Here is a 24,489-nt window from a genome sequence, read left to right on the forward strand (position 1 = left end):
ACAACTACTAAATCATAGCCAGTGCCTCATCTTCACAGAACACAGATGCAACAAGACCCATGGTGAGGAAGACAGTATATGGTCGTAGAATGACAGCAGTTGACCCACATAAGGACAAGCCACGTCCAATTACACTGGCATAGAGGAAACACTGGTGAAGCCCAATCATTTGTCAGTATGTGATGACAAGTCCTACTACGTTTCACCGACCAACAGGATGCAGGTTGCTATAGTTACTCACCGCAGTGTGTCCAGCACAGTAGGTGTAGCTAGCATGGGATTGGTAGTGCAAGCTTGTCCTTGGGAAAGTGTATGTGTTCCAAAGAGGTTGGCTGCTGCTCCACTGGGAACTAAAGCCAGGACTCATGGTCACTCGGTATTTACTGTTTTGGTACGTTCTCACTGTGGAATTAGGCTACCGAGAGAGAGAAAGAAAAAAGCAAATGTAAAATGCAAATACTTGGACTCCACATAAACACACACAATGTTGCATTTGGAAAACACATAGACATATTTTTTTTCTGCAGAAAATGAAAGAATACTGGAAAGTCAATGAAGCTAAGAGTCCAGGAATGCTGTACTGGGGAACAGTTACTCTCCAGAGGACAAAAGAGAAGTGGGTCTTGTAATCGCTTGTAAATGAAGTTTACCTGTGACCCCACCCCAGAGGAGGCACAGAGATGGCGACGAGCAGCAGATGGGCAAAATGCCGCAAGTGCTGACATTCACAATCACTTTGCAAACTCTTATCAAATCAGCTTCTGAAAATACGGAGATACTGTATTTAAGTTGTGGGTGAACATATCAGATGACACATCGATTCTTCAAACAGCTCTTGTTTATTCACAGGCCAGAACAGAACTGAACTGAAGGGATCAGCCAGCCTGCTTATATACAGCTCCACTAGAACACAACAGTAACCATTTTCTGTAACTATCCAATCACTGAACGTCACTTTCGATCCCTTATTTGCATATGTGGACCTGAACTATCTACAGTATCCCCCTGCTGGCCCAGGGTAAGAACTTCAGTACATAACACTGTACAATTCCTCTAAGGGGGCCACTTTTGCATCACCAAACAACAAAGAAAAAGTAAGGAAACCAATTTGCATAATACTGGCATGTGCTGATTTATTTATCGGGATGAAAATTTAAGAATCAATACTATACTTTAGGTGGAAATAGGTAAAAGGTTAAAAAAAGAAGAAGTGGAAGTATAATGCATCTCACCATAGTGGATAAGACTTTGGCCAGGTGATTTGGGTGCCTGCTCAGTCTGCTGTGCAGGTGCTAATTGTTGATAATAATTTCAAGGCTCCTCCTCTCCCTTCTTAGGGTTATTTGCCTTAAATCTAGCTGGGACCCCTCAGGCCTTCCAAGAGATAACTGTAAAGTTGGAAACAGGGTCCTTCTAAATTCCTTGCACTTGCACCCTGTTCTTTCTGACATTCAAGCCACCCTGAATGAAACCACACCTTCTGTTGGCTCTAATTGTGCTTTATAAATTGTAACATGCACGGGTGGCACAGCTAGCAAACACAATGCACATCGACTTCTGTCATGCCTTGTGATGCATGCTTATTTCCAGCTGATGAGGAGAGATCCCACCAAAGAGCAGACATTCCCCACACTACCCTCAGCAACACTTTATGGTATCTGAAGCAGAGGGCTGCTCCTTTTTGGTTCATGTCAAGGGATTCCTGTGGTGCGATTTCTACAGATTTAACTTACAACTCTCCAAACGCAAAGCATACAAATGAACATTAAAAGCTACCCTAAACTCTCATTAGTCACAATATATGACAAGGGGTTACTTTGTTCATTCTGAAGAGGTTTTTGGAGAGAAACACTGCCCTCTTACTTGAAGAAGATCTTCCCTCCACTCTTCAAATAAGCCTTTTATAGGGCTATGAATCTTGGCATATCAAAGGAAAGGTTTCACTTTAATTCCCCAAAGGAATGCAATATAAATTCTCTTTTCTTTGGCCTATCTCATAAATTCATCAGAAAGAAATTTCATCTTTCCCAACGAACAGAGCACTGGGTTCTGGGTGGGGCTGGGATCAGAAGAGACCGGATAGACATTCTAATTTATTTATTTATTTTAGAGAAAGATTTATAGACCGCCCCCTAACATAAAATATCAAGGCAGTGCACAACAAAATATGGAAGTACAATAAAACGTAAGCTACCATAAACATGAGACAAAATAAATATGACTACCCCACACTGAAAAAGTTTAAACAACTCAAAAGCCAGTCAGCATATGAAGACGATGTCTGAAAATTAGCAGTGATGTTGCCTGCTGACACTAAAAGACGAACTTCTAGTTGAAGATAAAACACTCCAGGGATGATCTTGGTGATCAAGCTAGGACATAAGGGCTCTAGTGGTCCTTGGGGTTTGTATAGCTACACAATAACCTTGAACCTGGCATGGTAGCATATGGGCAGCCAGTTCTAACGTTTTAGCAGAAGTGTCACATGCTCTTAGGTGTCTTTCCCCATCAGGTGTCTAGCCACTGCATTCTACAATAACTGGAGTATCAAGACCAGGCCCAAGGGCAGTCCCACATAGAACACATTGCACATTGCAGTATTCCGGTCTCAAGGTTCCAAGTGAACAGTAGTCCTACTGTGGCCAGCCTGTTCTTAGCCAGGCATGGCTATAGCAGTTGTACCAGAGAAAGCTGGAAAAGGCCCACACCCAAATCCTAAACCTGGAGTGGATGTTTTCTAACCCAAGGTCCCTGAAATCAGTTGCTGGAAGTAGGAACTATTGACCAGGCAAGGCCAGAAAGCAGCTGTTGACCAGGCAAGGCCAGAAGTGCAGACTCTTCATATTTATATTAAACCTGGCCAATTCCAAAGCTTCATTTTGTTGTTGTTGTTGTTTAGTCGTTTAGTCGTGTCCGACTCTTCGTGACCCCATGGACCAGAGCACGCCAGGCACTTCTGTCTTCCACTGCCTCCCGCAGTTTCCTCAAACTCATGCTGGTAGCTTCCAGAACACTATCCAGCCATCTCATCCTCTGTTGTCCCCTTCTCCTTGTGCCCTCCATCTTTCCCAACATCAGGGTCTTTTCCAGGGAGTCTTCGCTTCTCATGAGGTGGACAAAGTACTGGAGCCTCAGTTTCAGGATCTGTCCTTCCAGTGAGCACTCAGGGCTGATTTCCTTCAGAATGGAGAGGTTTGATCTTCTTGCAGTCCATGGGACTCTCAAGAGTCTCCTCCAGCACCATAATTCAAAAGCATCAATTCTTCGACAATCAGCCTTCTTTATGGTCCAGCTCTCACTTCCATACATCACTACTGGGAAAACCATAGCTTTTACTATATGGACCTTTGTTGGCAAGGTGATGTCTCTACTTTTTAAGCTTCATACAACCTGCCAATTGCAGAGTACAATGTGGCATGATCCTATTCCCTTCGGTGTATGAAGAAGGCAGTCAAAGGTGTGTGAAGTCTTAGGTAATTCACCAAGATGTAGTTGTGAGGTTCCCAGTTCCTGGAGGTTTGAGGGGTTCGTTGGTGTGTGTGTGTGTGTGTGTGTGTGTGTGTGTGTAATGTCCTAGGAGACCGTAGCTACTCCTTGCAAGAGTTTACCCAGTTCATGTAACATCACCTGCCTTATCAGATGCTATGTTTCTCAACTTGCAAACAGTAATCATCAAGTAATATTGTGAAGCTTTTAAACAGGGCACAAGCATGGACAACCAGTGCAACCAAGGCTGTGATCCTAGGCATACTTAAAAGTAAAGATAAAGGGACCCCTGACCGTTAAGTCCAGTCGTGAACGACTCTGGGTTTGCAGCACTCATCTCGCTTTACTGGCCGAGGGAGCCGGCGTTTGTCTGCAGACAGTTTCCAGGTCATGTGGCCAGCATGACTAAACCGCTTCTGGCGAACCAGAGCAGCGCACGGAAACACTGTTTACCTTCCTGCCGAAGCGGTACCTCTTTATCTACTTGCACTTTGACGTGCTTTTGAACTGCTAGCTTGGCAGGAGCTGGGACCAAACAACGGGAGTTCACCCCATCGCGGGGATTCGAACCGCCGACCTTCTGATCGGCAAGCCCTAGGCTCAGTGGTTTAGACTACATGGGATTAATCCCCATTCATCACAATTAGGTGATGCTTCTGAGTAAACGTGCTATACACAGAGGGTTGTGATGAGTCCAAAATAGGAGGTGGATAGCTTTGACAACTAATGCCCATTGATTATATCCAACCAAGCTATGAGCTGATCTAGTTTCCTAAGGTCTGATTTGAATAGCAACATTCATTACTCATCTAATGGCAGGTCCTTGCTCACAGCAAATGGACTATGTGACTTGTTTATCACGGAGAAAATCCTGTTGGTTCTCTGTGCCATTGAAGCCCAGCAACCAGTGGTTGTTTTTATTCAATCATGGCATACTGCACTCTTAATTCATTGAAGGACTGTTCCTTTGATACTTAAAAAGCCCCCCCCCCCATATATTTAGAGAACAGCATTCAGCTTCAAAGCTGACAGACACTTAAACTGTCAGAAAAGTGACTGGTCCAGGCATTTCATGCAGCCTTTAGGTCAACCCCTTGCCCATCATTTCCTTGCACGTTTGCACTTAAATAATATGCATAATTTGGGCAGGAAGTTATATATTTTGAATCCTATATGCACTATATCTGCAGTCGGGTAGTTCAAAATGACATAGAAACACCACTGATCATTAAAAGATTTGGAGAGGACACATGGAATAAATTAATCATTTTCTTTCTCTCCCCCCTTAGTATTTCCTTGCAGAAGGTACTGAAACCCTTAATTGACTACAGTCTATAATTATTTTTTTATCCCAGAAAATTTTCAAGTAGATTCACTCCCTTTTTACAGTTGACATATTAATGAGATAGGTCAAAACTCTCTTCCAAGTTCCACTATTCCATCAGACTTCAGAAGAAGTGTGCAAATGACTTCCAAAGTTGAGTCCATGCTGTCTTAGCGGCTAAGCCTTTAAAATGAACTTCTCAGAAGTATGAGCGGTCTGGGGGAAATGACATAAATTTGAGTCTCTCCAATCCCTGGATTATTATTATTAAAAGCATTCTGCCTTTGGCTACTTCGTCTGTAGTTCTGTAAAAAGGAAGAAGAAGAAACCACAAGAATTGTGCCTGGAGATTCTTATTAGGCATATTTCTCTTCAACCACCAGCAGATTCTCTTTTGACTCCCCAGAGGAGTCCTGGATGTGACAAAAACCCACTGCAGGAATGGATGACATTGTTGTAGGTGCCTCTGGCTGAGATGCAAGATGCCCCAACTTGAAACATGCCCCAGTAGAGATTGCAGGCCTAATCCACAAACGACTGGAATGATAAAATATGACCAACCCCCCAATGATAATGTATGTTTCCTTGAACAACAAGTTGGGAAAGGGGAGAAGGGGAGAAAATCCTTTACTCCGAATTGCATGTTGAGCTCACTGATGAGTAGAGATAAACATCTGCTAACTATTAAAAGTTGAGCAAAATAATAATAATAATAATAATAATAATAATAATAATAATAATTAGATCTATGAAGCCAGTTAGTTCATCTTGTCACACACGAGCTTGCCTTTAATAGATAAGAATGATAATGGATAATAAGGTTTAAGGTGCTGGTTTTAACCTTCAAAGCCCTATATGGCCTAGGACCCTCGTACCTACGGGACCACCTCCTCTGGTATGCCCCACGGAGGACCTTACGGTCTGCAAACAACAACACTCTGAAGATCCCGGGCCCCAGGGAAATTAGACTGGCCTCGACCAGAGCCAGGGCCTTTTCGGCCGTGGCCCCGGCCTGGTGGAACGCTCTCCCACAAGAGACTAAGGCCCTGCGGGATTTGACATCTTTCCGCAGGGCCTGCAATACAAAGCTGTTCCGCCAGGCCTTTGGCCAGGGGGCAGTCTGACCTATTTTCTTTTGTATAAGAACAAGCATGAAGGAGGCCTCCCAGCCTGTTCACAGGTCCTTATATGGTCAGTGAAAACAGTTGGTCCTGGCAAGTATTAACTGCTCTCAATCTTAACCTGATAACTGCCATTTGTCCCAATTTTAATTTGCCTGAATTAATTTTAAGATGTATTTTAATTAATTGATGCCTGTTTTTATGTATACTGTGTTATTTGTATGATGTTAGCCGCTCTGAGTCTGGCTTCGGCTGGGTAGGGCAGGGTACAAATAAAATTTATTATTATTAATAATAACAATAATAATAATAACTCTTTACAAACGACAGCTCCTAGGATTCTTTGGGAGAAGCAATTACTGTTTAATGCAGTATCATACCACTTTAAATGTCTGGTGTGAATCTGCCCCAAAACTGTGGTTCCATGATGCACATGTACAAGCTAAGTATGTGTGATGGGATGGTGAGCTGCTTGTGCGTAAAATCCTGATCCCTCAGAGTTTGGCTAAGTTCCCAAACCTCTGTCTGTGATGGAGCTCCTTAAGCATGGCTCCATCAATCGCTCGTTGAATCGGACAGTGGGCGTTTACGGAACTTCTTCCAGCATAAAAGCTCCTTAACGGAAACGCGTCTTCTGGACTCTCGGCGTGACAGTTTCCGCCGAGGAGTGGGTGTCCCTACGGGAGGTCCTGAAACCTCTCCACTGTTCTCGCTTGAAGTATCTCTGAGCCCTCCCTCCGACTCACTTTCCCTTGTAACTCCACTTCTCCCCCTGCTGTTCCCCTCCTCCGCTGAGTGGTCTCTCTCACCCTCCATGAGCCCTTTCACCTCCTTCGTCTCAGATGACAGTTCCCTGACATCCACCTCCCCTCTAGGGCCCCCTTCACCCCCTTCCCTCCCCTCCTCTGCGGGAGGCGAGGGAGCAAAACCCCTGAAGGAACCCCCCTCATCTTCCGAAGTTTCGAACACTTCCCTCCACCTTTTGCTGTTCCCGGTTTCCAAGTACTCCTCCTCCTCGGAGTCTGTACCCCCTTCCAACTCCGATTCCCTGAATCCCTCCAGTTCCTCCTCATCGTCGGTGGTGCCAAAGTACTCCCTCCGGAACCTCGCTACTGTCTGAGGTTTCCTGGGGAACCTTTGGTGGAACGTTTCGATCAAGACCTCGTCATGGACCTCCTCTGCCTTCACCCAGGTGTTTTCCGACTCCGGTTCCCCTTCCCACGCGACCAAATACTCCACCTGATTACCCTTCCACCTGGAGTCGATGATTTCCGCCACATAGTTGCGGCTTTCCCTTTCTTCTATGGCTGGCCCCCGTGTGGACACCCCTTCACCTTCCCCCCTGTATGGTGACAGTAAGGACCTGTGGAATACTGGGTGCAGTTTCATGTGGTTCGGTAACCGGAGTCTGAAAGCCACTGGGTTGACCTGTTGGATGACCTCAAATGGTCCCAATCTTTTGGGTCTCAATTTCTTGCAACTCCCCTTGAACGGCACCCCTTGGGTTGATAGCCAAACCCGACTCCCCACCCTAATTGTTTCACCTTCCCTTCTGCTCTTGTCTGCCTGCCTCTTATATTCTTCTTTGGCCCTTTCTAAGTTGTGTTGGAGTTGACGATGGATCGCTTCCATTTCTTCTACAAAAAGTTCAGCGGCCGGAACACTCCATCTCTCTCCTCCTTCCCCTGGAAACGCCCTGGGGTGGCACCCATAATTAGCCAAAAAGGGGCTCATCCCTGTGGACACATTCTCTGCATTATTGTAAGCAAATTCCGCTAGTGCCAACTTTTCGACCCAATCGTTTTCTCTGTCATTGACATAACACCTCAGGTATTGTTGAAGGATACCGTTTGCCCTCTCCGCCTGCCCATTGGTCTCAGGGTGCCTGGCAGTCGAAAAGTTGACCTCTACGTGCAACAAGCTCATAAGCTTCCTCCAGAATCTGGACGTGAACTGTTTCCCTCTGTCGGAAACCAGCCTCAAGGGGGCGCCATGCAGCCTAAAAATATGTTCTACAAACAATTTTGCTGTCTCTTCCGCCGTGACTGCATGTGAGCGAGCTACAAAGTGACCCATCTTAGTTAACTGGTCTACTACGACTAGTATGGCGGTTTTCCCCTGGGATTTGGGCAGATCAGTCATAAAATCTATCGACACCGCCTCCCACGGTCGTTCTGGTGTGGGTAACGGTTCTAAATACCCCGCTGGCGCCCGCCTTTCTCCTTTGGCTCTCTGGCATTGGTCACACCTTCTCACATACTCCCGTACATCCTCCCTCACCTTGGGCCACCAAAACTCCCTGGTCACCAACCACATGGTCTTGTGTTGCCCAAAATGCCCCGCTGTGGGATTGTCGTGCAGCTGTTTGAGTACTCTCCCCCTCAATTCCCCTTCGGGTATATATAGCGCCCCTTTGTAATACAATGCCCCGTTTCTTTCTTCAAAACCTCCGGGGTCTTCTCCCTCTCTCCTTAAACCTCTGAGCTTCTCCTGGGCGTACTCATCATTTACCGTTCCCTCTACCAGTTCTCTTTGCCCCACCCAGGCCGCACCACACACCCAGTGGTCCTCTGGGATAATATGTCTCTCTTCTGGCGCTCCCTCCCCCTCCAAATATTCAGGTTTGCGAGAGAGAGCGTCCGCTCTGATGTTTTCTGGACCTGGCACATAGCAGATTTCAAAATGGAATTTGGAGAACTCCTGGGCCCATCTCACTTGTCGTTGGTTGAGCACTCGTGCCGTTCTCCAATACTCCAAATTCTTGTGGTCCGTACACACTTGCACCTTATGCTGCGCGCCAATTAGTAAGTGTCTCCATCTCCGGAACGCTTCGTGAATGGCGAGTAGTTCTCGGTCATATACCGTGTAATTCCTCTCGGATTTGTTCAGCTTACGCGAAAAGAAGGCACACGGTCTCCATTCCGACTTATTGCTCCCTGGCTGAAGCAGCACCGCCCCCACCGCCCGGTCTGAGGCATCAGTTTCCACTCTCATGGGTTTTTGTAAATCCACATGCAGGAGCTGTTCTTCCGAAGCGAATGCCTTTTTCAATTCCTCAAAAGCGTGCTCCGCCTCCGCCGTCCAAACGAATTTCTTCTTGCTGCTTAGACAGTCCGTGATGGGAGCCGTTAAGTGGGCAAAGTTCTTGATGAATTTACGGTAAAAGTTCCCAAACCCTAAGAACCTTTGCACATCTTTTTTTGTTTTCGGTGTCTTCCATTCCAGCACCGCCTGTACCTTGCCTGGATCCATGGCTAATCCCTTGTCTGATAAGCGGTACCCCAGGAATTCCACCTCCTTGGCGTGGAACTGACACTTCTCCAATTTCACCCACAACTGGTTTGCTTGCAGCTGGCTCAGCACTTCCCTGACATCCTTTACATGCTGCTCCTCATTCTCTGAATATATCAGCACGTCATCGAGGAAGGCCACGCAATTCTTGTAGAGCAAAGGCCCCAGTACATGGTTCATGAGCGATTGAAAACAGGCGGAGCCTGCTTGTAATCCAAAGGGCATAACGAGATATTCGAAAGCCCCTAGGGGGGTGAACATCGTTGTCTTCCATTCATCCCCCTTCTTTATTCGTATCAGGTTGTACGCTCCTCTCAGGTCCAGTTTCGTGAATATCTTTCCCTTCCTCACCCTGGTCAAAATGTCATCAATCCTGGGCATGGGGAAAGTCACTGGTTCTGACACGGCATTTAGCCGCCGGTAGTCCACGATCAATCTCGGTTTATCCGTGTTTTTTTTGTCCACAAAAAACACTGGGCTGCCCCCCACCGCTCTGGACTCTCTGATGAAACCTCTCTTCAGGTTTTTGTCAATAAACTCCCTCAACTCCTGCATTTCCCTGTCTGACATGGCGTACAGCTTGCCCACGGGGAGCTGGGCCCCAGGGACCAGGTTAATTTGGCAGTCAAAGTCTCTATGCGGTGGCAGTTTATCTGCTTCCCTTTCGCTGAAGACCTTGCTCAGGTCAGCGTATTGTTTGGGCACCTTCCCCTTGTCCGCCACTTCCATCCCTGCTAGGGAGGCTTTTGCCCCTTCTGGCACCTTTCCCTCTTTGCAGTGTTCCAGGCAATGTGCTGACCCAAAGGAGACCACTCTCTGATGCCAGCCCACTAGCGGGTCATGCAACGCTAGCCAGCTCATTCCCAAAATGACTGGCGCCCCTCCCAGGGTGGCTACATTGAACGCTATCCTTTCAGTGTGCCTTGCCACCCTCATAACCATTGGGACGGTCTGTAGGCTAACTTCTCCCCCCAACAGCTCCCTCCCATCGATCGTGGTGACCTGCAGGGGGTTGCTTAAAGGGAGTGTCTGTATCTGGTGTTCAGCTGCAAACTCCTTGCTCATAAAATTACAGGAGCTGCCTGAGTCCAACAGCGCCTTGGTCTTTAGTGGGTATCCGTTTGCCAGCTCTAGCAGCACCTCTATTACTAGAGCTGGTCTTGGAGGTTCCGGAGTGGGCACTTTTACTGCTCCTTGGCCTGTCTGCAGTGCCCTGACAGTGGCAGACAGGCGTTGGCTTTTACTGGCTCCTGGACTTCCTCCTCCTTCCCCCCAACAGCTCCCGCCATCCCTTGCCATTCCTTTCTTTGCGGGCAGACTCTGGCAAAGTGACCTGGCTGCTGGCAGAGGTAACATTTCTTGGCGCTCTTTCCCTCCTTCTTCCTCCAAGGCTCTTGCCTCCTGGCGCGCTCCAATGGTCAGCGCTGATTTGGTCAGCTGGTCCATAGACTCCGCCCTGGGCGCCCGGGAAAGTTCGTCTTTCACCGCCGAAGAAAGCCCCTCTTCAAAGAGCATTTGAATGGGTTCCGCCGATAGGTCCCACCCCAATTTATGTATCAACATTGTAAACTCAGTCCAGTACTCACGAACCGATCGGCTCCCCTGTTTGCAAGCCATCAATTGTCTGCGCACCAGTCCCTGTTCAATCTCGCTGGAAAACATCAAATCCATGGCGCGAAAAAACTTCCTCGCGTCCTTCAGCATGTCACTATTCCCTGCCATCAGGGGCCGGACCCAGTCTCTCGCCCCCCCTTCGAGATGGCCAATCACAAACGCCACTCGCGATGCCTCATCGGGAAAGTCGTTAAACTGCAGTTCGAGAGCATACTGCATCTCTGTCCTAAAGGCTTGGTAGTTCCTGGGGTCCCCCCCAAACTTCTGCACCATTCCTGGCATCTTTCTTGCCAGTGTAGCGCCTTTTGCCTTTTCTGCATCCTGCGCCCTCCTTTCTTCTAGCCTCGCCGTTTGCATTGCTAGCTGGAGTTCCAAAACTCTGTACCTTTCTTCCAGAGTTGGACCTTCTCCACCTCCTGCTGCTCCTCCGGCTCCGGCTGGGTTGCTCATGATGCCTCTCTGCACAAGCTGCTTTCAGGGACTGTCCGATTGCTGTGATGGGATGGTGAGCTGCTTGTGCGTAAAATCCTGATCCCTCAGAGTTTGGCTAAGTTCCCAAACCTCTGTCTGTGATGGAGCTCCTTAAGCATGGCTCCATCAATCGCTCGTTGAATCGGACAGTGGGCGTTTACGGAACTTCTTCCAGCATAAAAGCTCCTTAACGGAAACGCGTCTTCTGGACTCTCGGCGTGACAGTTTCCGCCGAGGAGTGGGTGTCCCTACGGGAGGTCCTGAAACCTCTCCACTGTTCTCGCTTGAAGTATCTCTGAGCCCTCCCTCCGACTCACTTTCCCTTGTAACTCCACTTCTCCCCCTGCTGGTCCCCTCCTCCGCTGAGTGGTCTCTCTCACCCTCCATGAGCCCTTTCACCTCCTTCGTCTCAGATGACAGTTCCCTGACAGTATGCATCTATTCCTACCCATCCTCTCTTTCCCCTAAACTGCATCTTAAAATTATCAGGGGTTCAAAAAAGTCCCTTCGCTGCTAATGCTGTTTGAACCTCAAGGTTTCCCCAACCCTCACATGGGGAGAAAAGGGTCGAACCACAGGGTGACACATTTGAAAAGGACAGTGGGGTTATCCCTGTTATTCAGCGCTGGTAAGCAGAAAGATTGCAGAGCGAAATATTTTGAGCTTTTGCCAGGTATATCCTGTGAAGGGAATTTGGAAATAAAGTTTTCAATTACAGACAGCACTACCAAGCCTTTGGCGAAACAACTGTGACACAAGCAATTAGGGAATCCAATATAACAGACAGTCTTAATGGTTGAGATAAGCTAGCTAAAAATATTTCCTTGAATGCTCACTTGAGTGCCGTTTCCGTAGTATTCACTCGAAGCTTCTTTTATGTTGAGAGGTTACAGCACACACACAGGCAGGTAACTAGCACAATATGCTGTATGGCTAACTTCCACAGGAGATACCCGAACAGCACGATCCTATGCATGTCTACCAAAGTCTCACAGAATTCAGCACAGCTAATTTACAGATAAGTAGGTTAAAAATTGCATCTTAAGACTGTCATCACAAACTGGGTGAGAGCAAAAATGCAATTCAGGTTTATATTTATTAAGTTTTTTAGGGATTAGATTTCTATAGCACCCTCCATCAAAAAGATTCCAGGCCTGTTTACAATTTTTTTAAAATAGGCAGTAGGAGCTATAACAATGGATAAATGCAAAACCATCTTGCATCCCTCTCCTCTATCTTTACTTTTCCCCACAAGGATAACTCCTAGGAAGAAGAAGGAGGAGGAGGAGGAGAAGGAGAAGAAGGAGGAGGAGAAAATGATGATGATGATGATGATGATGATGAAGAGGAGGAGGAGGAGGAGTTTGGATTTGATATCCCACCTTATCACTACCCGAAGGAGTCTCAAAGCGGCTAACATTCTCCTTTCCCTTCCTCCCCCACAACAAACACTCTGTGAGGTGAGTGGGGCTGAGAGACATCAGAGAAGTGTGACTAGCCCAAGGTCACCCAGCAGCTGCATGTGAAGGAGCGGGGACGCGAACCCAGTTCACCAGATTACGAGTCAACCGCTCTTAACCACTACACCACACTGGATCTCATATGGTGAGGTGGAGGAAACAGAATTTCCCTGGCCCTTTTGCTGTAGAGCAGGAATGGCTACCCTGTGACCCTCAAGATGTTGCTGGACTGCGTCTTCCATCATGCCTGATCACTGACCGTGGTGGCTAGAGCTGATGGGAGCTGGGGTCAATAACAACTGGATGGCCACAGATTAGCCACCAATACTGTACAGGAATCATGGGCTGTAAGAGTGACCTCTCTGGGGCGCAAGCCTGGGCAATGTGGAAGGAGGTCCTGGGCTGCCCAGACAAGGCTCCCTCTCAGTCTCACTGATGTGATCCAAAGGAAAGCGGAGCAATACGTTTGACACCAGCTTGGCTGCCGGAGTTGCTGGAAGGAGGCATACAAGGTGTCATCCGACCATCTCAGGGTCTCCATTCCAGCTTTACGCAGGGTGTACTCCTCAGACTTTTCTTCTCCCAAGATGTCCCACAAGGCAGTGGGTAAGGATTGTTCCTTAGGTTTTGCTCCCAAAGCCGTTTTCATGAACGAGTATAGCCACAAGGCGGAGAAGGTTAAGGATCAGAGTTTTCCTTCTCCTAGATAGGCTACCTTCCCAGAGCCCCATCTGCCCCCCATTTCCCCTTCCAGCATTTGACTTCACCCTCAAAGGTGTGCTCCTCTATTGTCTCGTGAGACAGACAGATGCCAACAAGTCTCATGATTCCACAGCAAAATAGAGCAGGTATAGTATCATTCCCAGCTCTAGAGAAGCCCCAGAGGGCTTCCTAAAGCCCAAGGCTGAAAAACATGACATTGGATGTTGTCCTCTGTGTCAAAAAAAAATCTGTCCATCTTTAATGCAGATTTATGAAGCTTACAAAGATTTTTAAAAGAGAGAGAGAAAAGGGGGGAAGAAATGGGATTGTTAGGCTTGTTTGAAGTACACATTAAAAAGAAAGGATATCTGCTAAGATTGGTGTTCCCAACACATTTCAATAGTGTCTTTATCAAGGGAATTATGCATATGATTCCTTCATAACTCTGCACAATAAAGTTCCATACTCCCTTTTACTTTTTTGCTTCCTTGTGTTTTTGAAGTACCTAGAATCACAGAGGCATGCCAATTTTTTAAGTACCTAGAATCAGACAAATAAACCATGACATTTTGGGGCCTGAGGCAGATAATCAAGATGCCTTTCCATGATGGTAAAAATAAAATAACAAACTAAATCATTCACAATTTATTGCCATTTCATGGTACCCAAAACCTGCTGCCTGGGGTGGATTGGCTAATGATAGGGAGCCCTGTCAAATATAGCAACAGCCATCTATAATGTATGTTTATTATAGTACTATTAAAATCCGGGCTTCCTCATGACCTTCCCAATCGACCCACAGTACCATCTGAAGCCTACACACAATCATACACAGACACACATACACTTTTAACCAGAAATACTTGAAACTCACGTGACTAGTAATTATTTAAAAAAGTAAAAGACTAGGTTTGACAAGCAAAAATCGAGGGAGCTCTTAGGAAAAACAGGGTAAGATTAAATAGAAATGAGAAAAACAGTGATGAAACAAAGAATAATAACAAGTTTCTTTCTCTCTTGCTCTCTCTCGCCAGACTGTCTCTAAACGTATTTCTGCACTAGGCCATCACATTTTTAGTAACGATTTCCAGAGGAATAGCCATGTTGGTCTGTTGCATCAGAAACAGTAAAGAATCCTGTGGCACTTCAATGATTTGCGAACTTATTATAAGCTTTTGTGGACCACAGTTCACTTTAACAGGCACATGAAGCACTATCCTAATGCATCAAGTGTCATCCTGAGTGTTATCCTGTAACTCAGAACAACAGTTTATGCATTTGGTGAAACAGACTGTGATCACCATAAGCTTGTGCCTTAATGCATGCATTAGTGTTTAAGGTGCCGCAGAAAATTTTTTAGTGTGTTTTTTTAAATATACTTTTTTAGCGTGTTTCAGAACAAACACATCAACACAGAGATTAAAACCATACTGTAGTCAGATCTCAAAAACATCAGTCCCATTTCCGCCCCCAGCATCCACTGATCCACTCTCCACCCCTTTCACAGAGAGCGTAATATCATCAGCATATCCAAAGTGTATTCATGATACTTGGTTATGGCAGGGACAGACAGAATGAAGTAAAGAAAAGGGATTCAGGCCTGAAAGAGCCAAACATTGTATTGGATCCAGTCTATGACTACTCTGCATATTCAGATGTTCAATAAAGGATTACTATGTCCCCAGAAATGGATCTCACTCCCTTTGACCTTTAAATACTCTCATCTTACAGGGGAGCTTTTCAAATAAATCCACCCTCCACACCTTTTCGCTACTAGTAATCCAAATTAGGAAATGTAAAATTCTTCCAGATTTTGGCTATGGTGGATCAGGCTGCTAATAAAAGATAGGAAATAAAATCCTGGTATTTCAGGCCCTTATCAGGCCCATCAAACAAGCTTAGTAAGGTCAAGTGTTGAAGATTCTGCGACATTTTGTTTTGACACCCCCCCAGAACTTTTGGGTCTTCATGCAGCTGCGCCACATGTGGTGGTAGGTGCCAAACCGCTGGCACGCCCCACCAGCATAAAGGAACTGTACCAGGCTTCATAAATGCCACTCTTCTGGGCATTAGATACCAGCCATGCAAAAGCTTTAAAGGCAATTCCCTAGATTGTGCTGAGATTGACTAAAAGGTTCAGAGCTCCTCAGCTTTGACCAGTCCTCATTGTTTATCTGAATCTGCAGTGTCATTTCCCACATCTTTCTCAACTCTTTGTTGTTTTTAGCGTATTTCTGGTTTTAAATAAGGAACCTTGGATTTAGATGGACACTCAAAAATTACTTTGCACTTTCTTTGTGCTTCTGCTGGCAGCCACTGTCAACACGCAAATTTAAAAAATCTGGCATAAGGTAGGGGGGGAAACATAGCTGCCATTTATATTTGTAGCTTTCCCCAAAGATTGGAAAAGCTACAGTGGAGCACAGTATCATAATTTTCAAATTACTCCTGTATTTTATGACTTTAAATCCTTGAGAATTACTTTGCCCTCTCACAATATTTTTGCTAACAACATTTTAACCACAAACACCCACAAATTCAACTAGATTTGTGTCAACAAGGGGTGGGGGAATCTTTGAAACCTTCCTATGCTTAAAGTCACAGGACTGTCTCTCATCTTGTTACATTTCCTCCTCTTATGCCTTTTACAGTTTCTTTGAGTGGTATAACGAATGTACAGCGACATATGAAACTCTTGCCTTCCCAACATATGCTTGGAAAAATTCTTTACAAGGTCCCCTGTGTTAATGTCACATGACAGTTTGAGATGTTGAATTCCATAGAACAATTTATCAGAGTAAACTGGGCTGCAAATGAAGATACTGGTATACAGTGGTACCTCGGGTTACATATGCTTCAGGTTACATACGCTTCAGGTTACAGACTCCGCTAACCCAGAAATAGTCCCTCAGGTTAAGAACTTTGCTTCAGGATGAGAACAGAAATCGTGCAGTAGCGACATGGCGGCGGCAGGAGGCCCCATTAGCTAAAGTGGTGCTTCAGGTTAAGAACAGTTTCAGGTTAAGAATGGACCTCTGGAACGAATTAAGTACTTAACCCGAGGTACCACTGTATATGTGTGGCTCTCATGCTATAGGCACTGGAGTCATCCCTCATGTAAACAATTATCATTCATATCAGCGGTCCCACACCAGCGCAAGGTCTTTGCACTCCTGTTGCTGCAGATCTACACAAACAAGGACTGCTGTTGAGGTGTCAGACTGAATAAACAGATGGAATAACCAGGTAGAATAACTTCTGCCATGGCTGTATATAATAATTATATTATTCTTCTCTTCTTTAGCGATCACTCGCAGCCGAGTAAGATTGTCTTCCATAAACACAGTTTTAACAGTGAGTCCATAAGTGACTGTGGAGGCCAATTCTGGATCCACATGTCGTTCCACAGTGGGGAAATAGGTTTCCAGGTGGGAGTTGATCATGGTGAGGGTTTGCCAAGCATGCCTTCCTCTTAGCACATTTCTCCCTTTCGTCCTGAGTTTGAGCATCTTCAAAGCCCATGACACTTTTGGTAAAGGCTGTTCTCCAATTGGAGCACTCACAGGCCATTGTTTCCCAGTTGTCGGTGTTTATACTACATTGTTTTAGATTTGCCTTGAGAGAGTCTTTAAATTTCTTTTGTTGACCACCAGCATTACGCTTCCCATTTTTAGGTTCAGAATAGAGCAGTTAAATAATTATATTAAAATGTATCAAATGCATGCAAGAAATGTACAATTACTAGGTTCTAGCAAAATGCTCACAGACTTTCCTGCATACTGGGTTGGTTCAGATGGAATGCCAAAGAATGGTTTGGTGGTATGTGAAGAAGCCTTGTAGCAGTGTACTCCCTCATCCTGCTTCCAGTCCTATTACACAAATAACGGCCTGCCCAGTACAGACAAAATGAGAAACTATGGTTTGCCAAGAACCTATAACCAAGGGATCAGTTTGTGTCAAGGGAGGAGGGAGAGGAGGAAGAAAGCCTGTGTCTGAACTAGCCCACTGTCTTCCCTGTTGCATACATAAGCAGGCAGCAAAATACCTTGGGTCAACATTGTTCTCTTGCCTATTTAATAGGTGACTCCTGCTGTCTATCGGCTGCTTATAATAACTTCTGAGGCAGTAGTAAATTCTGAAGTGCAGGAACTCATAATGACTGCCTCCATAGAAACACCCCAAGGAGAATTAAAAGCCATGGGGTGTTTGTGTGTGACACATACCAAAGAACTACACTATATATACATCATAATACTCCAAATGTATTAGGATCAGCATGCATATTTAGCAGGGTGTAAGCTCCATTCAACTCAGTTGTGCTTCTTTCTGACTGCAAAAATCCAACTTGTAAAATACATTGAGCTTTAAGGGGGAATCTTTAGGCAGCTGAAATGCAGTCTTTAGTTTTTAATTAAAAATGCAAATCATCTTGCAATAAAGTGTTTCCATTTAAACTGCTAGCATGAAGTAAAAACGCCATCAAAAGAAAAGAAAAAAGAAGCATTAAACCTCTGCTGGATTATTATATTTCACATTCTCTGACTTCTTCTATGCCTGGGGTCTTTAATGTAGCGCCATGGGCAGCACAGTACCCTCAGCTTTCCTTCTGTGAAATGGGCATTTTGTGGTGCCCATGACAGTTCCATATACTTACAATTGTTCCCTTTGGCTTAAAAAAAAAAAATGTTGGGAACCCTTTACGTTCTAGGCTAATCTTTTACAAAGGAAATTGAGAGCTTCATTATGACTTCAGCCAGTGGCCAAAGCAAAGACAGTCCTCCGCTTACCCTGGTATTTCAACAGATGATCCCTTGGAATCCTCTTCCACTACACCACTGCCGAGGCAGGACAGCACTAGGCTTTGTATAGCAAGCAAGTCTTCCTGGATCAGGATAGATGTGTCTTATCTTTTGTATCTCAAATGATACGCCTCTCAGGCAGCAGGTCAGTGGTGAAGAACCTTTGCTCCTCTAACAACAATGCCCTTCCTCCCTGATCATTAGCTGTAGTAGGATGCGAGTTATAGTCTCCAGTAGGCATAGGCAAACCTCGGCCCTCCAGATGTTTGGGACCACAATTCCCATCATCCCTGACCACTGGTCCTGTTAGCTAGGGATGATGGGAATTGTTGTCCCAAACATCTGGAGGGCCGAGGTTTGGTTACAACATCTCCAGCAACATCTGGAGAGTCAAAAGTTCCACACCGTTGCAATACCTGTTTAGGGGAATGATGCATGCAAGTTTTCAAATGGGTACCAATCTTGTCTATCTTTATGCACAGTTGACTGTACAGTGGCACCTCGGGTTACATACGCTTCAGGTTACATACGCTTCAGGTTACAGACTCCGCTAACCCAGAAATATTACCTCGGGTTAAGAACTTTGCTTCAGGATGAGAACAGAAATCATGCTCCGGCGGTGCGGCAGCAGCAGGAGGCCCTATTAGCTAAAGCGGTGCTTCAGGTTAAGAACAGTTTCAGGTTAAGAACGGACCTCTGGAACAAATTAAGTACTTAACCCAGTACCTGGGGTTACAAACGCTTTGGGTTACAAACTCCGCTAACCCGGCAGTAGTACCTCAGGTTGAGAGCTTTGCCCCAGGATGAGAACGGAAATTGCATGCCGGTGGCAGGGCGGCAGTGGGAGGCCCCATTAGCGAAAGCGCGCCTCAGGTTAAGAAGGGTTTCGGGTTAAGAATGGACCTCCGGAACGAATTAAGTTCGTAACCCGAGGAACCACTTTAGTAGGTCTGCAGAAGTACTGCTGTAGTGGTTAAGCCATAGCCCATGGGCCAGACCTCTTCCCCATGCAATTTCTGCTACCCCACTCCCCAACATTGTGGTAGCTATATTGGGGTTTATCATTATTATCCTTAAAGACACTTATTTATTTTGCTTGTGGCAGGTGGCACATTGGGTAAATGGAGAGATTTCAACCTCTCCATCAAGATCGATACAATGAGGGGGATGAATTCTGCCCCTGTTGCTGCTGCTAATGAAATCAGTCCAGCGAATAAACAGGTAGGGAATGATATTGAACTCCAGCACCACATTGTTGTGTGCGAAATTTTGTCCTCTCCACCAGATGAACCTAACAGTGGGGACATGATCACCGCCCTCCCCTGTTTATCAGATCAATCTGATAAGCAGGGGAAAGTGTTATGCTAAAGTTTAGGTGTCTGACTTTTCTCTTTCACTTATACATACAGAGATCCCCATTCCCCACTCCTCTTGTGCTTTCCAGGTGAGGTTTTGAAAAGGTAAATAGCACTGAAGGAAGCCCCTGCTGACACAAGTCAGCTGCATCAGGCTGAGGGAATCATGCAAGCCAGAAGAGGGCAAAGAAAGCTCCTGTTCTTTGGCATCCATGTGGTGGTTGTTATTGTTTAAGCAACGTCTGCTGCAGCTGCCTTCAGGCAAGTTCCTTGAACTGTGTGTTTGTCTACCTGTTTGCCTGAATGTATGTATCTGCCTGCCAGCCTCTCCTGCTGAGTGTGTGTATGTGTATCTGCCATTCTCTGCGTTAAGTGTGTGTCAGATCTATATGAGTGTTAAATGCTATGTGTGTGGTGAGGGTGGGTGTGTGTCCCGGGAGGAGGCAACATGTGCTGCCCACCTTCACTTTGGCTACGCCAGGCATGTGCTTGTCAGAGGGGTGGTCAACTATGAATTTGGCGTTCAGGCTGAAAAAGCTTAGCCACCCCCGAGTTAATGGATATCAGAGGTCTTGGGGAGACTAGCATGGGATATATTTTTAGGGTGCACTAGAAAGACAAGAGGTATAACACGAATAAGCTCTTTGGAAAGGTAGAGAGAAACAGTTCATGTATTATGGTATAAGATTTGAACACAGTTTCAATTTAATTCAGAATATTGTACAACACTATTACAATTGTACGGGCTGATACTTGGTATGATGCAATAGCTGTTAATTTTCTTGACCACTGTATTGCCAGTCTTTTGGCATTAGAGGGCAATGTCTGCTGGAAGGACTGATCAAGCTATCATTACAATATTCCTCTCTTATGAAATATCAGTGATGAGCAGAGCACCTCTTCTTCCCAGGCTACAAAATTGCTGTTTATACAAATTATACAAATTCTTCCACATCTTTACTAATCTTGCTTGTTTATAAAGGGATTAGAGAGATGGAAGAGATAAAACAGTGCTAAGCTCTTCTTGAATTTGTTTTCAACATTAAAAGTATTCAAAACAATTGGCTATACTGACTGTGGACGTTTTAAGTCTTCGGTATCCTGGAGAGGAGAAAAATTATGCAAGGTATTCATTAAAAGACAATAAAAAAATTGGATGAAGCAGCATTAGATTCTCATTCCGGTTTATCCAGTTTCATGCACAGAAATAGTGTGCTAAATCTTGGCATTACAAATTATTTTTTCTCAATACAGCAGAACTACTGAATTACATTAATTATGCCTTCATAACCCAAGGTTAGATTCCATTCCATGTCAATTTCACATGCGTTCATTCACAGAATCATAGAATCACATCCCCTCTGTGCTTTAATCTGTATGAAAATGTTATTCAATACATATGTTATCTCAATGTATGTATTTCTGCATGTATGATGTCCTTAAATATACCACATTTTAATGCATTTTGCTCTGTTGAGCTGAGAACTGCATGGTCTGGAAAGATAATTACTTTCCAATCTGTGCATTATTCCAGGAGGTGCAAACGAGGTCGGTTTGCTTAAAAAATGTGCAGAAAATGAAAATTATCCATCCATAGATTAGACAGCTGCATTGCATACCATATAGGACTACCCTCAGTTATTCAGAAGTCCATGCTTGATACAGAACACAAAAATTTATTTCCAAGAAAAACATGCACAGAATTTCAGTAAAAGCATTGTTGAAATTTATGGTAATGACAACAACTAAACAACAATAACCTTCCCAGCCCCATCCACTGCCTCACACTTGACTTTGTGGAAATCAGCAGTAGGAAGAGCAAATGTATCTAGCTCCGTTTATTCTGTGCTGTATTGCCTTCTGAAACAAACACAGACTAAGGAAATCAGTGACAAGAACTCAAATCATACACCATCAGTCCTGGTGGAATCAACAGGTACTTGCGTGGCAATCATGAGAGCTATTTATAAGGTCTGAGTTTGCCTCTAGTGAAGGCAATTAAAAGGAAAAAAAGGCAGAGGCAGAATTGGGAATGGAAAAAATATATTCCGTGACAATTCAGTATCTTTTTGATATGTTGCCTCCCTGCTCTCTTTCTCTAGCTTCTAGCTTCTAGTTTCTCCCCACCCCCACCCCCCAAATAACATGATATTACAGGGATGGGGACTTCATAGTCATCCAGATGTTGCTGGACTCCGCCTCCCATGAGCCCTGGCTGCATGATCATTGGTCAGGGATGAAGGCAGTTGGAGTCTAACAACATCTGGAAGGTCACAACTCCCCAACTCCGTGCTTGAACCTCCTCAGCAATTCTTCGTATTGGCAAATCAGTCCATCCCAAGAAAAACAAACTACAATACTGAAGTCTGCTGTGCATCCACGTCACTGCAAAATAGACCTGTTAGGCAAAGTGCTGCTGAAATTACAAAAGCTGAAGAGACAGTAATCACAGGTTTTGCTGCATTTTATTTAGGATTGTATGTGAATCAGAGGTGTCCTCATGCATCTTTCTCAACGCTCCTATTGCTCAGTTCCTGCTGCCTTGTTTGATTAGCATGAGTATCAACATGCTTTTGGCTGTTGCCTGGCCATGGACGGGGGCAATTAAGTGTGGTTGATTGGTTTTGCAATTTGGAAACTATCAGAGTGAAGTATAAGTCAATTACCTATAATTAGCCAAGGGCTTAAATCTCATGCACCCTTCCTTGTCAAGCATTGCTGCTACTCACCATTATTTTTTAATTTAGCTAGCAAGAGGATCAGATCTCATTTCCTATTGTACAAAATCTTTCATTCTATTGGTTAAAAGCCCTTTTGCTTGCCATAAAGAGGTGATAAGTGATGCAAAGCTAACAAGCCCAATGGCATTTGCATAAATTGCTGAGTGAATGCTGATATCCCCTCATGGACATTCAAATGGATGAAGACTTCTGTGTAACTTGAAAATTTGCTGCCAATATTATGAATGCCATTTTATCCAATAAAACAACTGCCCTATAGGTCTTCTTCTTAGGCACAAAGGTGTGTCTATATGTTTGCTTGCAGCTCTCAATCACCCATTAAGTGTTTGTGGGATGGGGTGGGGTAAACAGCTAACACCCCCAAATCTTGAGGAAACACGTAGAAAAGTGGAGAAAGAATGAATACCTCAGTTCTGTATAATTTCCCTAAAATAGTGGGAATGACACTAAAGCTATTGATACTTCAAAAAAGGTGAGACATACCAGTACAACAAACTTTTCCACACACATAAGCAAACTAACGCATACCAACTCAATATAAAGATAGATAATATTGTAAAAAGACAAATCAACAGATGTGATAAACAAGATAGTCAGAGAAATATAAATTGGTAATGAACTTCCATCTTGTGTCTAGCGTTCATTAGAGGGTTGTTAGACATATACATCTTAAAGAACTCAATTTGAATTAGACCAGGATAAAAGTAAGATATTGAACCGAATGGAGCACCTTTTCTATTTAAGTGGCACTTATTTGCAATTAAGGTGTGATAGCTTCTATTTGATATTTAAATAATTCATTTTCGCTCCCATGATTATCTTGCATATTAATGGGAAACCTTTCTAGTAATAACTTGATGACAAGCTACATGAAGCTAAGTAAATGCCAATATATAGAGCACATAGGCAGTGGACTAGAAGAAATATTGCCTGTTATAAGCTAAACATTATTTATATTCCAATCATCTAACTCATGGGTAGGCAAACTAAGGCAAACTTGGGCCAGATCCGGCCCAAGGACGGTCCGGGAATCAGCATGTTTTTACATGAGTAGAATGTGTCCTTTGATTTAAAATGCATCTCTGGGTTATCTGTGGAGCATAGGAATTCGTTCATCCCCCCCCCCCAAGTTTTTTTAGTCTGCCCCCCCCCCCCAAGGTCTGAGGGACAGTGGACCGGCCCCCTGCTGAAAAAGTTTCCTGACCCCTGTTCTAACTGGTGGTGGTGGTTCTGTTGTTAGTTTACACTTCTTTTGTCTAGTAATAGTAAGGGAACATGTGCAAATGGCTTTAGATGCCTATTAGGTCCATAAATTACCATATAGCATATATTCAAAACAAAGAAATAGCGACAATTTGTTGTTGACAAAGGACAGCTGGACATATTTAAGGGCCCCAGTGCCTCCAGTAGCTTAGGGCCTCATCAAACCTAAATCCGGCCCTGAGCTTAACCACAATATTTGGTTGTATCAGAGGAACACTGCCAAAGGCCAAAGGCAAAGGGGGTGCCATTGTCAAGAACCAACCAAGGAGAAGCTATTGTACACAGATAGTAAAGAAGAAAAAGAAGAAGGAGGAGGAGGAGGAGGAAGAAGAAGAAGAAGAGGAGTTTGGATTTGATATCCCGCTTTATCACTACCCTAAGGAGTCTCAAAGCGTCTCACAATCTCCTTTCCCTTCCTCCCCCACAACAAACACTCTGTGAGGTGAGTGAGGCTGAGAGACTTCAGGGAAGTGTGACTAGCCCAAGGTCACCCAGCAGCTGCATGTGGAGGAGCGGGGAAGCGAACCCGGTTCACCAGATTATGAGACTACTGCTCTTAACCACTACACCACGCTGGCTCCCAGCACAAGGCAATGACTTCTATTTTACATGTCTTAAAATATTTTGTGCAAAGCATTAAACTGACAATATTTCCTCCCCACCCCAAACAAACACAGCATATGTGATTTTGCAACACGTATGCATCTTGTCCGCATATCGTTTTAAGTTATCAAATTGCATAATGCACACCATGTCTCCTTAATGCTCATTAGCACAGCCTGACACTCATCAATCAGGTCGTCAAAGGTTGAGGCGACGTGTCAGCACATCAACACAACCGCCCTATCCAAAGACTGTGCTT

At 44.8% G+C, this 24,489-nt stretch overlaps 1 protein-coding gene across 2 annotated transcripts in view; it reads right to left on the reverse strand.

Moving 5' to 3' along the window:
- LOC310745556 (uncharacterized protein) overlaps nt 1-24,489 on the reverse strand; it is a 270,786-nt gene that overhangs the window by 60,255 nt on the left and 186,042 nt on the right. For both annotated transcript variants that reach the window (XM_083578365.1, XM_083578364.1), the window contains exon 3: nt 242-415. In XM_083578365.1, the coding sequence (XP_083434491.1) occupies nt 242-415 (174 nt within the window). The remainder of the gene's footprint in view (nt 1-241; nt 416-24,489) is intronic.

This window comes from Podarcis filfolensis (assembly GCF_964270895.1).
Source record: "Podarcis filfolensis genome assembly, chromosome: 12".
Classification (NCBI taxonomy): Eukaryota; Metazoa; Chordata; class Lepidosauria; order Squamata; family Lacertidae; genus Podarcis; species Podarcis filfolensis.